Source organism: Epinephelus lanceolatus, chromosome 19 (assembly GCF_041903045.1).
Source record: "Epinephelus lanceolatus isolate andai-2023 chromosome 19, ASM4190304v1, whole genome shotgun sequence".
In the NCBI taxonomy this organism is placed as follows: Eukaryota; Metazoa; Chordata; class Actinopteri; order Perciformes; family Serranidae; genus Epinephelus; species Epinephelus lanceolatus.
Window position 1 is genome coordinate 40,712,819 of NC_135752.1, and position 20,410 is coordinate 40,733,228.

Here is a 20,410-nt window from a genome sequence, read left to right on the forward strand (position 1 = left end):
AAAAAAAAAAATGCAATATTTCTCTCTGAGATTTAGAGAAGCAGAAGTGTAAAGTAGTAGAAAATGAAATACTAAGTAAAAGTACTTAGTTACTTTGCACACTGGCTATAGGCAGCACAGACTCATGACGCAATGTATGTTACCTGTCATCAGTTATTAAACAGCTTCCAGTTTGAGGAAACAATCAATGAGCTGGAACAGATGCATTTTTTTAAATCAATATTAAATGTATCTTCTTCTATTAAAAACCCATCAGTGCTCATTTTGAAGCAGATACACATGAACTCATCTGATCACAGCAGCTTTTATTTCAGAGACATTTGAGGCGCTGACATTAAACAACGATGCATGCAGGCTGATTATTACAGCCGGTCACTGTGCACACACTGTTCAACAGAAACACACCATCTACAAACATTCAGAAGTAAAGAGAACACGTACACAGAGAACGTCATCATCTAAAGGAACCACAACATCCAGCAGTAAAGGAATGATGGGACAGCTTCCTCATACATCATCATCATCATCATCATCATCATCATCATCATCATCAAAGCTGTGATATAATTTCACTTGCCGGCTCTCCTACATGGCTTCCTTGAAAAGTATCACAGCTTCTTCCAGACGAGGCCTCGTACCTGATGGCAGAACATGACAGTCTGTCAGAGTGTCACAGTCGTATGGCATGTACAAGGACAGGAAGGTGCGCCGACTGACCGCCAAAATAAAACATTGTGATGAAATGCCTGCAGGAGCCTAATGAGCACACACGCCTGTCATCACACTTCAGTTCACTCAGGAGCGAGGCTTTCAGCCCCAAAACATGGCTGCTTTCAGTGAGCCCTCACTGTGTTTGCAGCATCTTTCTTTGGCCCTCGAACACGGGCGTTTCTAGCGACCTGTAACTGTTTCCAGCGTCTATTTGACCCCAAATGTGAGGGTTTTTTTTTTTAGAGAGCTGCCATGGGTCTCCAGCTGCTTTTTAGCTCCCAAACAAAGGTGTTCTTTAGCAACCTTTTTAGCATCACTGTGTCTCTAGCACATTTTTTTCACCTCCAAACATGGGTGTTCTTTTCGGACCCTGTCACTGTTTCTGGCGTCTTTTTTTCCTTGAAATATGGGTGTTTTTAAGTGGGCCGTCACTGTGTGTTAGATGTGTTAGGCTCAAAAATCCACTACGTGTCACTGTGTCTTTAAACAGTTTGTCTTTACAGGACGTTAGTGACTGAAACAGTCACTCGAGGGTGCAGGAAGTGCAGAGAGACCACAGTGATGCAGCGGCTAGCAGTACAGCTGAAGGTATTTTTAAAGTTTAATTTTATTTCCCTCATTATTTGCATAAGAAGACTAGAGGGGAGCACTCCTGGGGGCGGGGAGATGATGCAAGCTCACCTGCAGGCCTGCACCATAAACACACCTCAACAGTGCTTATGTAGGGTGTCCCTGCAGACCAGAGACTCTGAGAGGCTGTGGTACCTCAATCAGTTTATAATTTGGCCAGTCAGAGGCTTACAATCTGCTGTCAGTCCAGTACTGTTTGTTTTAATTCAGTGATCCACTTCACAGTTTTACAAGAGGGGAGGAACATATACAAGTCAAACCCCAGGAACAGCAGTTACACCGTCCAGGTCTGTCACATGACGCCATGTGGCCCAAAAAGACTTTTTCCTATTGACTTACATCGTAGAGACGTCTGTAAATCAGTGGAAACGTCTTTTTGAGCATCGCAACCCCTAAGAAATGACTCAAGTCACTATCACGATTCGACCCGTTTGGTCCAGTAACATTTCCAAAATCTAGAGGAGCTGCACGATCGGATCATTTTGTCCCCATTCATGTTAGCGGAACGCTGAACTGGAAATTAGCTACTCAGCCAAGAGAAGTCAGCCTCTTGTCTGCTGCTCCATGGGCCCAACACCTCACAAGATCCGAGTAATTTCATACCGTGGAAATAGAGCTTTTTTGTTTCATACACCGCTGAGCAACTTTCATAGTCTGAACGGGGCCCCGCCTCCAACGCTGTATCCAGGTCTCTTTATACATCCATGATAAGACTCACGTTCTTGGATTTCCGTCACTTTGCAAACATTTTTTTGTCATGCTCCGTACGAAAAGAGTTGCGATGACTCAGCAGGCTAACAATAAATATTCTTAAGATCATTATTGTAAAAATGATGTTAGTCCTAAGCTCAACATTGGTGTGAATATTGGAAGCGAAACTAGACAACTTTTCAACTAGCTAGCATGCTAACTAGCGCGCTTGCTTGCGTGCTAGCTTGCGTGCTAACTAGCTAGCTAACGCTGCGTGCTTACCATCAACTCCTTGATCATAACAGAATATAGTAATTTTCACCACAAGAAAACCTGTTCTTTGTTTAGATTATTAAACAGACAGTGGGTCATAGATGTTTCTGGCTGTCAGTGTTAGCTAGCGTGCTAATATTAGCAATCCTTCATCTTCTCAGGATGGTACCTGGTGGCTAAAGAATATAGCGTTTCTTCAGATTACATACATCTTATATCCTCTAAGTAATATTTTTATTGTACGCACAAAACACAAAACACTGAAATTCCCTTTAAGTGAAAACCTACTTGGTCATAAACCTTTTTCTGATTCTACTTCCAACCATGTGGCAAAAAACTCGCACTTACTCTGTTAGTTTGATGCTAACACATGGAAGTTGGCATCTTGTGGTGTCCTTTCTAAAATGAGTGGTGGTGAAAGTTACGATATTCTGTTATGATCAAGGAGTTGATAAGTAGACAGTTTTTGCAAGCTAGCACGCTAGCTAATTGAAAAGTTGCAAGCCCAAGGCTAGCATTATTTTTTACAACAACAATCTTCTGAATATTTATTATTAGCCTGAGGTATCACACTTCACCCCCAAGACAGACACATCGTATCATATCGTAATCGTAAATATCGTAACGTACCGTATTGAATCGTATCATAGACATTTTTCTGTTGTTTGCTAGCTGATGGAAAAGACATGGAGGCACCTTCACGCAATAAGTTACTGTCTTTGACTGACAGACAATTCTAAGTCTGATTGGACCACAACCTTTAAAAGTCTACGGTCTGCCGAAACACAAACTTGAACCCGGCTGACACTTTGGACCAGAGAGACACTCTCCTGGCCGACGTTCACTCTGACGGTTTCTTTCTAAACAAACCAAATGTTTTATGTTCAGAGTGAATCCTCGAGCTCTGATAAACGAATCGTCTTCACTGCCTAAACTGGGACCTGCTCATTAAAACATTGCCCGTCAGTGCAATTAAAAACGCTTCTTTGCTTTCTTGCAGGGAGTCGGACAGCTGGTTAGCTTAGCTTAGCATAAAGACTGGAAACAGATGGAAACACTTAGCCAGGTTCCGTCTGATTAACACATTTTAGCTTGTTCACTGTCTACGTGCAGAAACCAAAATACGACACGATCATTCGCTGTTTTACAGGGTTTAGTGTCCAAACACCGGTATTTGCCGACATCAACTTCAAAGCCTGGAAAAGGAGGGACAATTACTGTGACTTCTCCGGTATCATTTGCTGATGATAGGCATGACACAATAATTAAAACGTCATCGTCATCATCATCATCATCATCATCCACTTAGACATTAAAGACATTAACACTCTCACTGTATTCTCTAACATTCTCACTGTAAACACTCGGTGTATTTCCCTCCTCATGTTTCTGGTTGTTTAAGCAGGAATGTCAATGTGTTGTCACGAGTGTCAGGACGTTTACAGCATCACATCATGTGTGACGGTACAACACGTTACTGAATGTATGCAGTGAGACGTCACTGAACAGATGGAAGCGGCAGGACTGGTGGAGATGATGTGTGTCTGCTTAATGTTTGGCTTCTCGGGGGTAAAACTCAGCCAAGGTGGTCTGAGGGATCCTCTTCAGCATCTCTTTGGGGAAGATCCTCATCAGCTGCCATCCGATGTCCAGAGTCTCAAACACGCTCCTGTTCTCGTAGGCACCTGGACACACAAACACGTGGACGTGAATATTAATAAACCTGCTTCCTGGTGACGCTTTTGGACTTGTAAAGACATTTTAAAGATACAATCTGTAAATTTTCTGCAAAATGTTGAAAAAAAATGACACCAGTGTTTGGATGCATGGATGTGTTTAGCAAACCATCGCTGCATTTCCAGCAGAATTTGTGCAACCAAACGTGGGTGTTTTTTATCTACTCAATCTTGCATTAGCAGCAACTTTCGTACCACCAAACATGGGTGATGTTTCAGTAAGCCGTCACTGAGTTTCCAGCGGCCTTTGGCCATCAGACGTGGGTGTTTTTTAGTGAGCTGTCGCTGCATTTCTAGTAATTCTGTGCTACCAAATGTGGGTGTTTTCTAGCAGCTTTTCGCTGCACTTTCAGCAGCATTTATGCCCCCATGCGAGCTTTGACTACATTTCGAGTGCTGTTTATGCCTCCATGTTTTTTTTTAAGCAAACCACTGATGCATTTCCAGCAGTGTTTGTGCAACCACGTGTGTTTTTTTTATCAACTCATTCTTATACTAGTAGCAACTTTCTTGCCACCAAACATGGGTGTTTTATGGTTAACTGTCACTATGTTTCTAGTGGCATCTGTCCCACCAAATGCGGGCGATTTTTTGGTAAGCTGTCGTTGCATTTCTAGTGAAGTTTGTGCCACCAAACGTGGATGTTTTGTAGCTGCCTATCGCTGCACTTTCAGCGGCATGAATGCCCCCACGAGAGCCTTGACTCCATTTCAAGCATTGTTTGCTGAAAAATACCCATGTTTGGTGCCACCAAACATGGGTATTTTTCAGCAAGCCATTGCTGCATTTCCAGTGGAGTTTGTGCAATCAAACATGGGCAATTTTGGCAACCTATTGCTGTTTTAGCAGCAACTTTTGTACCACCTAACATGGGTGTTTTTTTAGTGGGATGTCACTGCATTTCTAGACATGCTTGTGCCAACGAATGTGGGCAAATTTTCTAGCAGACCATCAGCGGCGTTAATGCCCCCCTTCCTTGCCTGGACTGCATTTCCAGTGGTTTGTATCGCTACAAGTAGGTGGTTTTTAGCAGACCATCATTGCATTTCCAATGGTGTTTGTGAAACCAAATCTAGGTGTTTTTAAGTGACCCATCACTGTATTTCCAGCAGCACTTGTGCCACCAAAGGTGAAAGTTTCTAAGTGACCCATTGCTGCATTTCTAGTGTCACCTGTGCCGCCAAACATAGATGGTTTTAAGTGATGTTTTAAGCACCATTTGTGCAATCATGTGATTGTTTTTAGTAAGCTATCACTGCATTTCCAGCATTGTGGTTTTTTGTAAGCCGAGTTTCCAGCAGCATTTGGCCATCAAATGTGGGTGTGTTTTTTTCTCAACCCATCACTGCATTTTAAGCAACATCTGTACCACCAAAGGCGACTGTTTTTTAGCGACCTCTCAGTAAGACTTCTGTTGCATATTTATTTCCTCCTCAGTCGACTGATCGACTGATTGTTTCAGATCTAGCAGGAACTAAAAACTCTGAGCGATCGGGCGCAGCCCACTGCACCTTGGGCGATGAAGTTTTTCTCGAACTTGGTCAGGAACTCCAGATAGAGCAGGTCATCAGCTGTCAGAGCCTCCTCCCCCACCACCGCCTTCATGGCCTGGACGTCCTTCCCTATGGCATAACACGCGTACTACACACACACACACACACACACACACACATATATTTTCAGACTGCGGTTGTAAAGTAAAATGTATGGAGTGTGAAACAGGAAGTGTGTTATAACTCACGAGCTGGTTGGAGACATCAGAGTGGTCTCTGCGGGTCATTCCCTCCCCGATGGCAGATTTCATGAGACGAGAGAGAGACGGCAGCACGTTGATGGGAGGATAGATCTGACCAAAGACACAACACAACCAGACGTCAGTGAGAAGATTAGAACTACTGCATCTGTCCTACAGCTGTTCACACACTTCCTGTCCAGGCTCCAGAGGAAGTTAATTGGATTTCATTTCCACAAGACAACTCTCACAGTCGAGGTTTTGTTTCCTGTTCAGCAGTGCGGAGCAGCAGCACGTCATGTAGGCTGACAGATTAAAAGAATCTGGTTTGGATTTTATTTTGGTGACATTTTCTAGATTAAATTATGTTGGTGAATTAATAAAACCCTGATGAGGAGCTTCAGCGTCCTGTGAGGCTGCGCAGCGCTGTGTTACCTGTCTGTTGTGAAGTTGTCTGTCCACATAGATTTGTCCCTCAGTGATGTAACCCGTCAGGTCAGGGATTGGATGAGTGATGTCTGAGAGACACGAGAACACACTGTAAATACATCACTGCAGTCAAAATCATAATCACAGTGAGCTGTGTGTGAAACAGGATTTATAAGAAGAAGAAGAAGAAGAAGAAGATTTATTTATAAAGCACATTTCATATAGAAAGCAACACAATGTGTTTCACAAAAAAACATGTATAAAAACATAAAATATGAGCACATATTTACAAGCACGCAGACAGACAACAAACAAGAACATGAATGTATGCAAGCATACATGGATGCATCTTATTTAAAGTGCATAGTGATTCTAGTATTTAGTGATAAAAAAAAATTAACAGGCTAGTTAAAAACAGCAGTAAAGAGAAACGTCTTAAGTTTACTTTTAAAAGAGCTCAGTGTTGGCGCATTTCTGACATTACCTGGAAGGTTATTCCATCTGCTAGGAGTATAGCAGCTAAATGCTGCGCACACAGGGAACAACGAGGAGCCCATTAGCTGATGACCTGAGAGTTCTCATTGGCTCATATGGCACAAGTAATTCTTTAATATAATTAGGGGCAAGGCCATTCAGTGCCTTATAGGCAATAAGAAGAATTTTAAATTCAATTCTGGCCTTCAATGGGAGCCAGTGTAAGGACTGAAGAACTGGGGTGATGTGTGTATATTTCTTAGTTCTGGTTAAAATACGTGCAGCAGCATTTTGAATAAGTTGCAGTCGTTTGATGGATTTTTGAGGGAGTCCGGAAAAGAGGCTATTGCAATAATCGAGTCTGCTTGTTACAAATGCATGAACCAGTTTATCAGCATCTGAATTTGTCAGAAAGTCTCAGATTTTTGAGATGTTTTTCAAATGGAAGAAGGATGATCTTGTGACCTTGTTAATGTGAAAGTTAAGATCAGCATCAGATTTCTGGCATGTTCTTTGCACTTGAGAGCAGATGAACGAAGAATGGCAGAGACTTCCTGTCTTTTTGCTTTTGGACCTATGATAATGATTTCTGTTTTATCATTGTTTAGCTGGAGGAAATTTTGGTTCATCCATGTATTAATGTCATCGATGCATTTGAGTAGTGTTTCCACAGGGCTCAAATCATCAGGAGAGAGGGAGATATAGAGTTGTGTATCATCTGCATAATTATGGTATTGTATATTATGTTTCTGTATAATGTGCCCAAGCGGAAGCATGTGTAAATTAAACAGGAGTGGACCAAGGGTTGAGCCCTGTGGAACCCCACAGGTCACAGCAACTTTGTCAGATGCATAATTATCGATGGACACAAAGAAATCCCAGTCTTGTAAGTAGGTAGTTTAGGACAGGACCGGAAAGTCCCACCCAGTTATGCAATCTGTCAAGTAAGATCCCATGATCGACAGTGTCGAACGCGGCACTGAGATCTAGGAGTACGAGGATTGAGAGCTTGCCAGTGTCCATGTTTAAGTGGAGATCATTTAAAACTTTAATAAGGGCAGTTTCTGTGCTGTGGTGAGATCTAAAACCAGACTGAAAAACATCAAATAGGTCATTTGTTATCAGGTAATCATTCAGTTGACTGTACACAATTTTTTCAAGGATCTTGCTAAGAAAAGGGAGATTTGAGATTGGTCTATAGTTGCTTAAAACTGAGGGATCTAGACTGTTCTTTTTCAACAATGGTTTTATAACAGCAGTTTTAAGAGCACTTGGGAAAACACCAGACTGGAGGGAGCAATTAACAATTTGTAGTACTGTAGTGCTTAAACAGCTAAAAGTAGTTTTAAAAAAGCTAGTCGGAATTGGATCCAGGCAACAGGTGGAGAACTTGAGCTGATGCACAGCATCTGCAAGGGTTGTAGAGTCCACAGGAGGAAAATATGACATATCAGAGGTTCTATTCATATAAGCAGGTAACACATCTTTGCCAAGGCTCAAGGAGCTTATATTTTTTCTGACTGTGGTAATTTTGCTATTAAAAAATGTTGCAAATTCCTCACATTTTGTAGTGGAGAGTAAGTTTGGGTGGGTAGAAAAAGATGAATTTAAGAGTCGATCAACGGTAGAGAACAGTACTTGTGCATTGTTCAAATTATTATTTATGATATCGGTGAAAAATGATTGTCTGCTGGTTTTTATTGCCTTGTTATAGTTGGAGAGGCAGGATTTGTAGATGTCATAGTGAATTTGAAGCTTGTTTTTTCCTCCATTTTTCGCTCTACTCGTCTACTTTCTTTTTTTAGTTGTTTCACAAAAGTATCATTTATCCAAGGAGCCTTTTGTTTTCCAGAGATTGTCAATGAGGTTTGTCACTCTCAGATTGAAGTTGTCTACCAGGACATCTGGGGACATAGATATAGACAGAGCCAGATGTGACATGGATGTGGGAAAGGATTCAGTGAAAGATTTAACGGTATCAGCACCAATATAGCGTTTTTTTACTGTCGGCATCCCTAATACTTTTTGTGGTGTAAATGAGGCATCAAAATAAATACAAAAATGATCTGATATGGTGATATCCTTGATTGAGGTGATTGTAATATTGAGTCCCTTTCCAATAATCAGATCCAGGGTATGGCCTCGGTTGTGAGTGCGGCCAGACACATGCTGAGAGTAATCAAAAGCCTGTAATAGGTTTATGAACTCTGTTGAATCATGATCATTTGGATTGTCTACATGAAAATTAAAGTCCCCTGAAATGATGATATAATCAAACTCGGTGGAAATTGTGGATAATAGCTCAGAGAACTCCTCAAGGAACCCATGTTTACATTTTGGTGGACGGTAAATAATTCTACAAGTAAATAATTATACTTGTGCATTGGTGTGTCTGTGTCACTCTGCAGTTACACCTCCTAAACACTAGTTGGAGGTGTGGTTTCTGTGAAGTGCTCTAAAGTTTAGTTGATTCAAAACACACATTAAACACACATTAAACACACATTAAACACATGGTGCACTTCAGGCTATAGCGTAGGGTACGGCGTGGTGTCTATAAGATCGACACAGAGCCTACACCTTGGTATGGCGTCTATTCGACGCAGAAGTATAAACTCTTCCTGAGTGTGTGCGTACCGTCGTTGGGCATGGTGAGGATGGGGATCTGGGTGATGGAGCCGTTACGTCCTTCCACTCGGCCCGCCCTCTCGTAGATGGTGGCCAAATCTGTGTACATGTAACCAGGGAAACCTCGCCGGCCCGGCACTTCCTCTCTGGCAGCAGACACCTGAGTTCGGATGAGATGCAGAATTCATTTCCTATTTCCTGTAGTCACCTCAGAGTGAATGCTCTGAAATGGGGACTGACCTCTCGGAGAGCTTCTGCGTAGGAGCTCATGTCAGTGAGGATGACGAGGACGTGCTTCTCACACTGATAGGCCAGATACTCTGCTGATGTCAGAGCCAGACGGGGTGTGATGATTCGCTCGATGCTGCAAAAAAGAGAGAAGTTTATGGTACAACTTAAATGATTAATTTAATATCAATAATCTACTCCATGTAAATAAAGTGTGGTGAAAAAACAGTTTCAATTTGAAACTAGAATTATTACCACGCCCCTAGATGGACACAAGGTCACAGTAACCTTGAACTTTGACTACCAAAATCTAATGAGTTCATTTGCAGGTCCAATTGGATGTTTGAGCCACATTTGAAGAAATTCCTTTGAGATGTTGTTCTGATATTGTGTTCACAAGAATGAGATGTACACAAGGTCACAGAGACCTTTGACACCAAATTTTGATTCAGTTCATCTTTGACTCAAAGTGGACGTTTGTGCCAAATTAAAGAAATTCTTGCAAAGTTTTCTTGAGATATTGTACTCATAAAAATGACACAGACAAGGTCACATTGACCTTGCCCTTTGAACTTTGACCATTAAAATCTAATCACTTTATCCTGAATCAAAGTGGACATTTGTGACAAATGTGAAAAAATTTCCTCAAGGTGTTCTTAAAATATAATGTTCATGAGAATGAGACAGAAAAGGTCACAGTGACTTTTGACCATCAAAATCTAAACAGTTAAACCTGACTCAAAGTGGATGTTTGTGTCAAATTTAAAGAAATTCCCTCAAGGTGTTCTTGAGATATCGTGTTTGTGAGAGTGAGACAGATGACATCACAGTGACCTTGACCCTTTCACAATTAAAAACTTCATCCTTGAGTCTAAATGGACGTTTGTGCCAAATTTAAAAAATATTCCCTCAAGATATCGCGTTCACCATAATTAGACCGACAAGTCACAGTAACCGTGACCTTTGACCTTTCACCAAAACCTAATGAGTTAATTTTTGAATCCAAGAGGGTGTTTGTGCCAAATGTGAAGAAATTCTCTCACAGCCTTTTGAGATTTTGTGTTCATAAGAATGGGACAGACAGCCCTTTCAATTAATGTTTTAATTAGTCACTAATTATTCCAGATAAAGTGTTTTTTTGTTTGTTTTTTTTTAAACTAAAAACAAGGTGAGGAGCTGAAGGTCATACGTGGGGTCGTTGGCCAGGTTGAGGAACAAACAGACGTTGTCCATGGAACCGTTCTCCTCAAAGTCAGACTTAAAGAACCTGGCGGTCTCCATGTTCACCTGATGGCACAGAGAAGACACAACAGTATAACGTTAGCACCTTTTAAAGTTGGTTAGCGCCAAGCAGCAACGTCTGGGGCTGAAAAATGAAGCCAAAACCTGCAGTTCTTCTGATGTCCACTAGATGCTGGCTCCAACAGTGAGTCAGTCCCCACAGACCCCCCATGTTAACATGTAGAAATAAACATGTTTACAGCCTGGTACAAGAACAGTTTTGGTCTCTGTAGCTAATTTCAACATTCATGAATTTATATAGAACTCACCTGTTTACATTTTATTACAGCTTAAACGTTACGCATCATTAAGGGCGGGGCCTCTTTGCATTAACATTATCACAGTTAACCATAGCTGTAAATGCACTGTGCTAACCAAGCTAGCAGCTAGCATTCGCAACCCCCTCTCGTGCAAATATGGTCGCTTCTTAGCTTCAAAACTCCAAAATGAAAATGGCCAAAATGCCGAACTCAAGGTTTGAAAACAGGAGTCCAGCAACCAGTGGATGACTTCACGGTGGCTACAACCGTTTTATACAGTCGATGGTTAGTCATCAAACGCCGCCGCTTTGTCCGTGATTTTGGCGTCGGACACTGATTCCCCTTTGACCACCAAAATGAGTTGAGTTAATTCCTGAATCCTGAAAGAAGATGTTTGTGCCAAATTTGAATATATTCCCCCAGGGTGTCCTTGGGATATTGCTCTTACAAGAATGAGACAAATGAGGTCACTGTGACCTTGACCTTTGACCAACAAAATCTAATCAGTTCATCGCTGAATCCAAGTGGATGTTTGTGCCAAATCTGAAGAAATTCCCTTACAGCACTTAAGATACTTCATTTACAAGAATGACACCGATCAGATCACAAGAAAGAGACAGACAAGGTGACTGTGACCTTGACCTTTGACCACGAAAATCTAATCAGGCCATTGTGGAGTCAAAGAGGACGTTTGTGCCAAACTTTAAGAAATTTCCTCAAGGCATTTTTGGGGTATCACCTTCACGAGAATAAGAAAGACAAGGACACGGTGACCTTGACCTTTGACCACCAAATCTCTATTAGTTCATCGTTAACTCTAGGCGGAGGTTTGTGCCAAATTTAAAAATATATTCCCTCACAGTGTTCTTGGGATATTGCTCTCACAAGAATGAGACAAAAGAGGTCACGGGGGCCTTGACCTTTGACCACCAAAATCTAATCAGTTTATCGTTAAGTTCAAGTGGACATTTGTGCCAAACTTGAAGAAATTTCCTCGAGGCGTTCTCAGGTTATTACGGTCACGAGAATCGGATGTATGTACATATGAACTGACGGACAGACAACCCAAGAGCTTGATGCCTGTGGCCACGGCTATCACCGGCACGGAGGCATGACATCAGGCGGTATCGTCTGGTTTAGACGTTTAAAGAAAAGTTAAATATTTATCTGTGGCTCCATGAATTCTTTCTGACCAGCAGACGTCATATCTGGGGATGAAAACACCTGAGACAGGTGGAGAGTTGAGAGGAAAGTGTCAGAATTTGCTGGTGAAAAATAAAGTGCAGTTCTCACCCCCATAGCTGCAAACACGATGGCAAAGTTGTCCTCGCTGTAGTCCATCACGTCCTTGGATTTCTTCACCAAACCGGCCTGTCGACAGATCTGAGCTGCGATCTGAAGAGCGGAGGGAACGAGGTCATCACACAAACCCTCAACAACATCCGAAGCTAATTCACTGCCCTGAACCGTTCATCTGAACAACTCCACACTGCGCCTCCTCTGGTCCTCAGCAAAAAATCAGTTTTAGCTTTCTACATTAATCAAATCCAGCCCAAATTAAAGTGACACAATTAATGAATCAATGTTATTCATTGCAGTTAATGAGGATTCAGCACACAGAACATTCACAGGCCTCCCTCCACGTTCAAACAGCTCCTGTGTCAGTCTGCACCTCGTTGTGTGGCAGCCCGGCAGCAGAGAAGATGGGGATTTTCTGCCCTCTGGCGATGCTGTTCATGCCATCGATGGCAGATATTCCCGTCTGGATCATCTCCTCAGGGTAGATACGGCACTGAGGGTTTATAGGCTGGCCTGGAACATAAACACAACCATACACTCCTGTAAAAGCCGACGTATGAGGTGTGTTAGTGGTGTTGTTTCAGCTCGAGACTCCAGCACAGCTTCACTATATCTACAGAAGACATGCAGCAGGATAAATGTTGGCACTGTATGTTTCTACAAATCAAGACACAGTGAAACTTTACATTTCAAAAACACTGTGGTTTTGTTTTGGCACAAAAACTATTTGGTTATAGTTCAGAAAAGATCATGTGTTGGGGTCAAAGTCCTGCAGGACAAACTCTGTGTCTGAGTACAAAAACAACCACTTCTCATGACACTATGCTGGCTTGGAAACTATAATGACGCTGCAGGAAACACAGCGACAGGTCACTAAAAACATCCATGTGTGAAGGCTAAAAAGCCACAGAAACACAGCAACAAGTTGCCTAACAATCGCCCATGTTCCAGAGTTAAAAAATGTCCGGCAACACAGCAATGGCTCTCTAAACAACATCCACATTTGGGAGTTAAAAAGCCGCCGGAAATACAGGGTCAGTTCCCTTAAAACCACCCACGTCTGAGGGCTGAAAATCCTCAAGAAAAGGCGCAGGAGACTGCTCCCAAAAAAACATCAACATTTGGGGGCTGAAAAGCCGTAAGAAACACGGTGACAGTTTCCTGACAAAACACCCTTTTATGGGGTTAAAAATCAGCAGGAAATACAAACAACAGGTCCCTAAATTCACCCACGTTCTGGGGGCCAAAAACCTGCTGGAAAAACAGACAGGACTCAAAGTCAAAAACAGTCAACGTACCCATGATGTCCAGGAAGTCTTCAGCCAGGACTGCTGGTCCTCTGTCGATAGGTTTACCAGATCCATTAAACACACGGCCTGCAAACACGCACACGCACACACACACACACACACACACTTTATCATATATCAGCACACAAACATACAAACCAAACCGAGTTTCTGTGAAGCTGCAGCGTTGTCTCAGTTTGACATGTTTCTGTGTCATACCCAACATGTCCTCGGAGACAGGCGTCCGCAGGATGTCTCCTGTGAACTCGCAGCTCGTCTTCTTGGCATCGATACCTGAAGTCCCCTCAAACACCTGCAGGGGGCAGAGTGGAGTGAATCAAAGCTGGAGCCAGAAGGAAATGTTGGTCATTATATGTTTCTGCAAACCACAAATACGTCACGTCACGCCGTACGTTTCAACGCACAGATGTTTCAGTGTTTCTAAAATAAGATCTGAGCTGACGTCACCATCAGGAGGTGGATGGTGCGACACCTCGGAGAGACGCCTGTCAAGCTGCAGACCACTGTTCAACACCAACAAACAACAAAGCTGGTGTGTTTTAGGGAACCGCTGCCGTGTGTTTTAAACGAGGGTGTTGTTTAGCGACCTGATGATGCAGGTACAGGGCTGAGAGGTTGTTTCTTAGCGAGACACGCTGCTTTACCTGAAACGTAAAGTTTCAACATATCTGTATCTGTGGTTTACGGAAAATTACAAAGCCAACATTTATTGTGGCGACTTGGTTTGAAACTGAGCATTTATCAACACATCAGTGGAGCAGCAGGTTAAATTAATGTAAACCCTCCGGCTGTGGGTCACAGGTGTGCATCTCACCTGTCTAATGTTGGTTTCAGTGCTGGTTAAGAAAGGTGAAACATGGAACAGGACAGGATCTTTGAACAAAGTATTTGCTCTGTTGTGATCTTATTTTCTCTCGTTCCTGTAGCAACGTCCACGACCGTTCATCTTGAGGACATGTTTCACTCTGATGTCAGCGCTACAGGAAGTGTGTCGGGCTGATCCTCTGAGGAAGATGAACGTCTGAACTGAACTGAGTCCAGTAACAGCAGAGATGTGAGTACCTGCACCACAGCTTTGGAGCCGGTGACCTCCAGCACCTGGCCGCTCCTCTTGGTCCCATCAGGCAGCGTGAGATGGACGATCTCTGCGTAGCGAGGAAACTGTTAGAGTGAAGCAGGAAACACTGACGTCAGACAACTTTCTTTATTGGATTCTGAAGTGGGACGACATTTACAGGATCAAAAATATCACTTTGAGAACAACAACACCAACAAAACAAGCGTGACAGCACAACAATCAATAAAACAACATTTTAAAACAGACAGATTCATATCAGTCCTGACCAGATGTTCACAGGCCTCTAACACAGATGTAAGAAGTTACAGAGAATCTGCTCATAGATGGTGACTGACACATCGTACGGACACGCTTTTAGTTAGTTGTTGTCGTGATTTGTAGGATAATGTGTTCATAATGTGCAGCGCAAAGTGCCACGCATCTCAGCAACATTTACAATACGATTTTGATTATTGAAAAATGCAAACGTTGTAATTATATACACAGAATGTTTAAGCTTCTGGATTAAATTATGTTCAACTTCAGACGAGTCGACTCAAAGTCTAAGCTCCCGTTTAAACGTTAGGAACGTCGCTCGTGTTGAGGGACCTGATAAAAGTGGAATATCTGCACATTGACGAGAAATGTTCTGTTCCATTTGGACGTCATTTGAATTCCTAGAAAATTAAAGTATCACATTTTCTCTCCTGAGGACTGAGGGCTTTGAATAAAGGGTGAGAACAGCAGGAGAAACTCTGAGATGTCTGAATCTAGAGGATGTTTGTTTCTTACCTTCACCTGATCCAGAATCACCAGCGGCCCGTTGACTCCAGAAACTGTTTTATAGGCTGAGGAGACAGAAACAGAAACAAGATGTGTTGACTGAGCCTGAAACCGATTCTCCATCAGAGGGCAGAGCTCAAGATTTGGCCGGGCCGGTGTCGCACAACCGACTGACGGCTGAATCAGTCAATCGACAAAAAATCAGTGAGCAACTTTTTTTAAAAAATTGAATTGTTTAAAGTCATTTTTTGAGCAAAAAACTGAAACACAAAGTTCAGATAAACTTCACTGATCTCCAGAGAAAATTCAGGTGTTGCAGCACAAAGACAGAAATAAGTACAGATAAATAACGAAATATTAAACAACAAAAAGTGAACAAAATATAGTCACGAGTGAGCCGAAAGCATTTCAATAACAGCACACGCAATTTGTTCCCAATTTATCGTATCTGAATAAAACTTGGTGGCTTCATTCAGGACGTAGTGTACGAACTCTAGTCGGGTTGCTCAAAGACAGTTTGAATTAATTAATTGAATTAATTTTCTACTAAGCTTCGCCCCTTGAGGACTGTTTTAATGATGGCGGCCATGTTGGTTTTTTTACCAATATTGCTCATTTATTGTAGGATCATGTCTCTCGGTCTCAAAAGGCAGTTTGCCAGATTTGGTGCTGATAGAGTTGAAATTTTTAAAAAGTCGTTCGTTTCAGTGTTTTTCACAAAATGAGCACAAAATCTGTCGCAGCGGACGTTTACAGTCCACGAGGGTTTTTGTGCACTGAGATGTACGTGTGTAGAAAATTTCACGTCAATCAGAGTTATGGTGCGAGGGGGCGTGGCCTTTCCAAAAAAGGGATTTCGGGCGTTAATTACAGCGCCACCATGTGAGGAAGCATTTGGACGTCATTCCCAGGTATTAAACCAAGATTCATGTTTGAGCTCATTTCAGCTGACTGCAGTCTGAGACGCAGCAGAAGACAAGAAACAACAACAACAACAAACTGGCACAAACTGAAAAGAGTCGGCTCATTTTCAGAAGGAAAATAAATTAAATAAAAAGTAAAGTAAGAGAGATGAACCAGGAGCACAGGAACACAGGGAGAATCTGCAGTGAGGATTTTTCTGTTTAAAATTACAGTGAACTGATTATTTTCAGGTTTTGGACATTTGAAGACATTTGAAGACATTTAAAGACGTCCCCTCTGTGATGAACATTTAACTCTGTGATGACCGGCCTGTCTGATCTTCATCTCAGTCTCATGTTAAACTGTATTTACGGTGCTCCTCATCACAGTGCGTCCGACAGAAGGACGAAGCAGCTGCACAGTGTTGGTATTTTTATCCAGCTGAGGCCCACACACTTTTATACAACACAGAGAATCAACAGCACGAGCTGCAGCTCAGCGTCAGGATACAACTGTGGATTGTTTTTATAACCACTTCATTTTTTTGAGTCCAAAAATGACGTCACAATATTCTGAAGCTCCAGAGTTTACACCTTCACGTCTTCACCTGTCTGAGCCAAAGAGACACAGAGAGACAGATTCACGTCTGAGAAGCTGCAAAATGTCACTTGAAATGTCACCTGACCAGGAAGAGACGCATACCGACCAGGAAGAGACGCGTACCGACCAGGAAGAGACGCGTACCGACCAGGAAGAGACGCGTACCGACCAGGAAGAGACGCGTACCGACCAGGAAGAGATACGTACTGACCAGGAAGAGACTCACAATGACCACAATTAAACATTAAACAGCTACAAAGAGACACAAGACGACTACAGGGAGACACAGGTCGACCACAAGTGAAAAAGACGACTACAAAGATGCAAAACAGCTGCAAAGAGACACAAAATGACTCAGGATGACTATGAAAAGAGAAAAACAACCACAGAGACAGAACGACCACAAAGACACACAAAACCCCAGAGAGATGATTCACTACGACAAAGAGACTACTACAAATGGGATAAACAACTACAAAGACACACATAATGACCACAAGGCTACAAAAAGATACAGAACGACAACAAAGAGATGCAGAACAGTTGCAGAGACACAGACAGTCTCACGAGGACTACAAAAAGAGATACACAACCACAAAGACACACAAAACAACTACAAAAAGGCACAAAACGACTTCAAAGAGACACAAAACGACTTCAGAGAGATGTGTAGAGACAAAGAGATGCAACACGACAACACAAACAGGATGAGGAACGACAAAGAGTGTGTGTGTGTGTGTGTGTGTGTGTGTGTGTGGGGGGGGGGGGGGGGGGGCCCTCTGAGCCCAGGGGCCCTCTGTCTCCTGATGTCTGACAGATGAAGTGTCAGGTGTCTGATGCTCTCAGATCGCTGACTCATCCTCAGGACGGGACTTTCACGTGTCTTCAAAATGACGCAGACCTGTGGAGTCCTGAATCAACCAGAGTCGCAGCAGCTGAAGGACCGACGCGTTCACACTCACTGAGGCGGGGCTGCGAGATGTAATCCCGGCTCACGGCCATCACATGCTCCCGGGAGGCGGCGGAGGACCGCGGGGCGGCGGCCGTCGGTTTGGTCCCGCTGACAGCCGAGGACAGCTCACTCATGGCCCCGTTCACCATCCCTCTGAGAGCCTTCATCGCCATGTTTCCACCTGCAGCACCGCAGCAGCGTCCGAGTCGTGACAGCCCCGGCGCATGCGCAGCAGAGGAACACCAGCTGCATCGTGAGGGTTGGTCACGTTATAAAGTTTTATACCTGTTAAAAAAAAACACTCAGGTTTCACCTTCTGTCCTTAAAGTCCGCTACAAATATGGAGAAATGATAAATCAGAACATTTACAGGTCTTTATGAGGGACATGATTATGAGGGACATGATTATGAGGGACATGTTAGGGACTGTTCGTTACTTACTGTGGGGGACATGCACTGCAGAGGGACTAATGTTTCTTTACAGTTATTAAATGGTTGTTATTTGTGTTTATTTTACAGCACAATTTATTAAATCATCAAAAAAAAATTATAGAACAAAAAAGGGCAACATTTTGAAAGGAAACCTGGTTGCAAGTCCCCATGTTTGACTTAAAAGTTGGAGGTAAAATAAATGTAAAATAGAAATATTTATATTTGTATTAAACACTTACTCTTGTATGCCATCTCCTAAACATTTACATTTTAAAACCCCTTCCCTAAACATTTTATACGCCCCTCCCTTGCCTTACATACATTACATACCCCTCCCTAAAACATTGAAATTTATATACCCCTTACCAAAACATTGACATTTGTATACCTCTCCCTAAAACATTTAAATTTGTATACCCCTTCCCAAAACATTTAAATTTGTGTACCTCTCCCTAAAACATTTAAATTTGTATACCTCTCCCCAAAACATTTAAATTTATATACCCCTTACCAAAACATTGACATTTGTGTACCTCTCCCCAAAACATTTAAATTTATATACCCCTTACCAAAACATTGAAATTTGTATACCCCTTACCAAAACATTGAAATTTGTATACCTCTCCCTAAAACATTTAAATTTATATACCCCTTCCCAAAACATTTAAATTTGTGTACCTCTCCCTAAAACATTTAAATTTGTATACCCCTCCCCAAAACATTTAAATTTATATACCCCTTACCAAAACATTGAAATTTGTATACCTCTCCCCAAAACATTTAAATTTATATACCCCTTACCAAAACATTGAAATTTGTATACCTCTCCCTAAAACATTTAAATTTATATACCCCTTCCCAAAACATTTAAATTTGTGTACCTCTCCCTAAAACATTTAAATTTGTATACCTCTCCCCAAAACATTTAAATTTATATACCCCTTACCAAAACATTTAAATTTGGATACCCCTCCCTAAAACATTGAAATTTGTATACCCCTTCCCAAAACATTGAAATTTGTATACCTCTCCCCAAAACATTTAAATTTATATACCCCTCCGTAAAACATTTAAATTTGTATACCCCTTACCAAAACATTGAAATTTGTATACCTCTCCCCAAAACATTTAAATTTGTATACCCCTCCATAAAACATTTAAATTTGCATACCCCTCCCCAAAACATTGAAATTTGTATACCCCTCCCTAAAACATTTAAATTTATATACCCCTTACCAAAACATTGAAATTTGTATACCTCTCCCTAAAACATTTAAATTTGTATACCTCCCCAAAACATTTAAATTTATATACCCCTTACCAAAACATTGAAATTTATATACCCCTTACCAAAACATTTAAATTTGTATACCCCTCCCTAAAACATTGAAATTTGTATACCCCTTCCCAAAACATTTAAATTTGTATACCCCTTCCCAAAACATTTAAATTTGTTTACCCCTTCCCAAAACATTTAAATTTGTTTACCCCTTACCAAAACATTTAAATTTGTATACCCCTCCCTAAAACATTGAAATTTGTATACCCCTTCCCAAAACATTTAAATTTGTATACCCCTTCCCAAAACATTTAAATTTGTATACCCCTCCCTAAAACATTGAAATTTGTATACCCCTCCCTAAAACATTTAAATTTGTATACCCCTTCCCAAAACATTTAAATTTATATACCCCTTACCAAAACATTGAAATTTGTATACCCCTTCCCAAAACATTTAAATTTGTTTACCCCTTCCCAAAACATTTAAATTTGACCATCAAAATCTAATCAGTTTATTATTGAGTCTAAGAGGACGCTTGTGCCAAATTTGAGGGACTAAGATATTGCATCTATGAGAATGAAGCTGACACAAGGTCATAGCTCCACCCTCTCATTCAAATATGTTCACTCCTGGCTCCAAAAATCTAAGATGGCGACAACCAAAATGCCGAATGGGAGGCTTCAAAATGGGAGTAAACAAACCAGTGTGCGATGTCACAGT

The 20,410-nt window shown here is 41.8% G+C and overlaps 1 protein-coding gene across 1 annotated transcript; it reads right to left on the bottom strand.

Moving 5' to 3' along the window:
• Window positions 1-290: 290 nt before the first annotated feature.
• Window positions 291-18,212, bottom strand: atp6v1b2 (ATPase H+ transporting V1 subunit B2). The gene is made up of 14 exons (XM_033646986.2): window positions 17,987-18,212; window positions 15,531-15,586; window positions 14,744-14,842; window positions 13,880-13,973; window positions 13,670-13,747; window positions 12,745-12,884; window positions 12,366-12,467; window positions 10,721-10,818; window positions 9,544-9,667; window positions 9,313-9,463; window positions 6,208-6,290; window positions 5,782-5,886; window positions 5,552-5,681; window positions 291-3,989 (listed from the first exon to the last, which is right to left on the bottom strand). The coding sequence occupies exons 1-14, from the start codon at window positions 18,147-18,149 to the stop codon at window positions 3,853-3,855; spliced, it is 1,560 nt and encodes a 519-aa protein (XP_033502877.1). The 5' UTR covers window positions 18,150-18,212; the 3' UTR covers window positions 291-3,852.
• Between the last annotated feature and the right edge of the window lie 2,198 nt (window positions 18,213-20,410).

Excerpts from the sequence above, each read along its gene's own strand:
- atp6v1b2 (XM_033646986.2), bottom strand. The coding sequence starts at position 18,149 with ATGGCGATGAAGGCTCTCAGAGGGATGGTGAACGGGGCCATGAGTGAG. Across the intron at positions 13,748-13,879 it reads TGTCTCCGAGGACATGTTGG|GCCGTGTGTTTAATGGATCT; the intron begins GTATGACACAGA and ends GCGTGTTTGCAG. Across the intron at positions 5,887-6,207 it reads GACAACTTCACAACAGACAG|ATCTATCCTCCCATCAACGT; the intron begins GTAACACAGCGC and ends GTCTTTGGTCAG.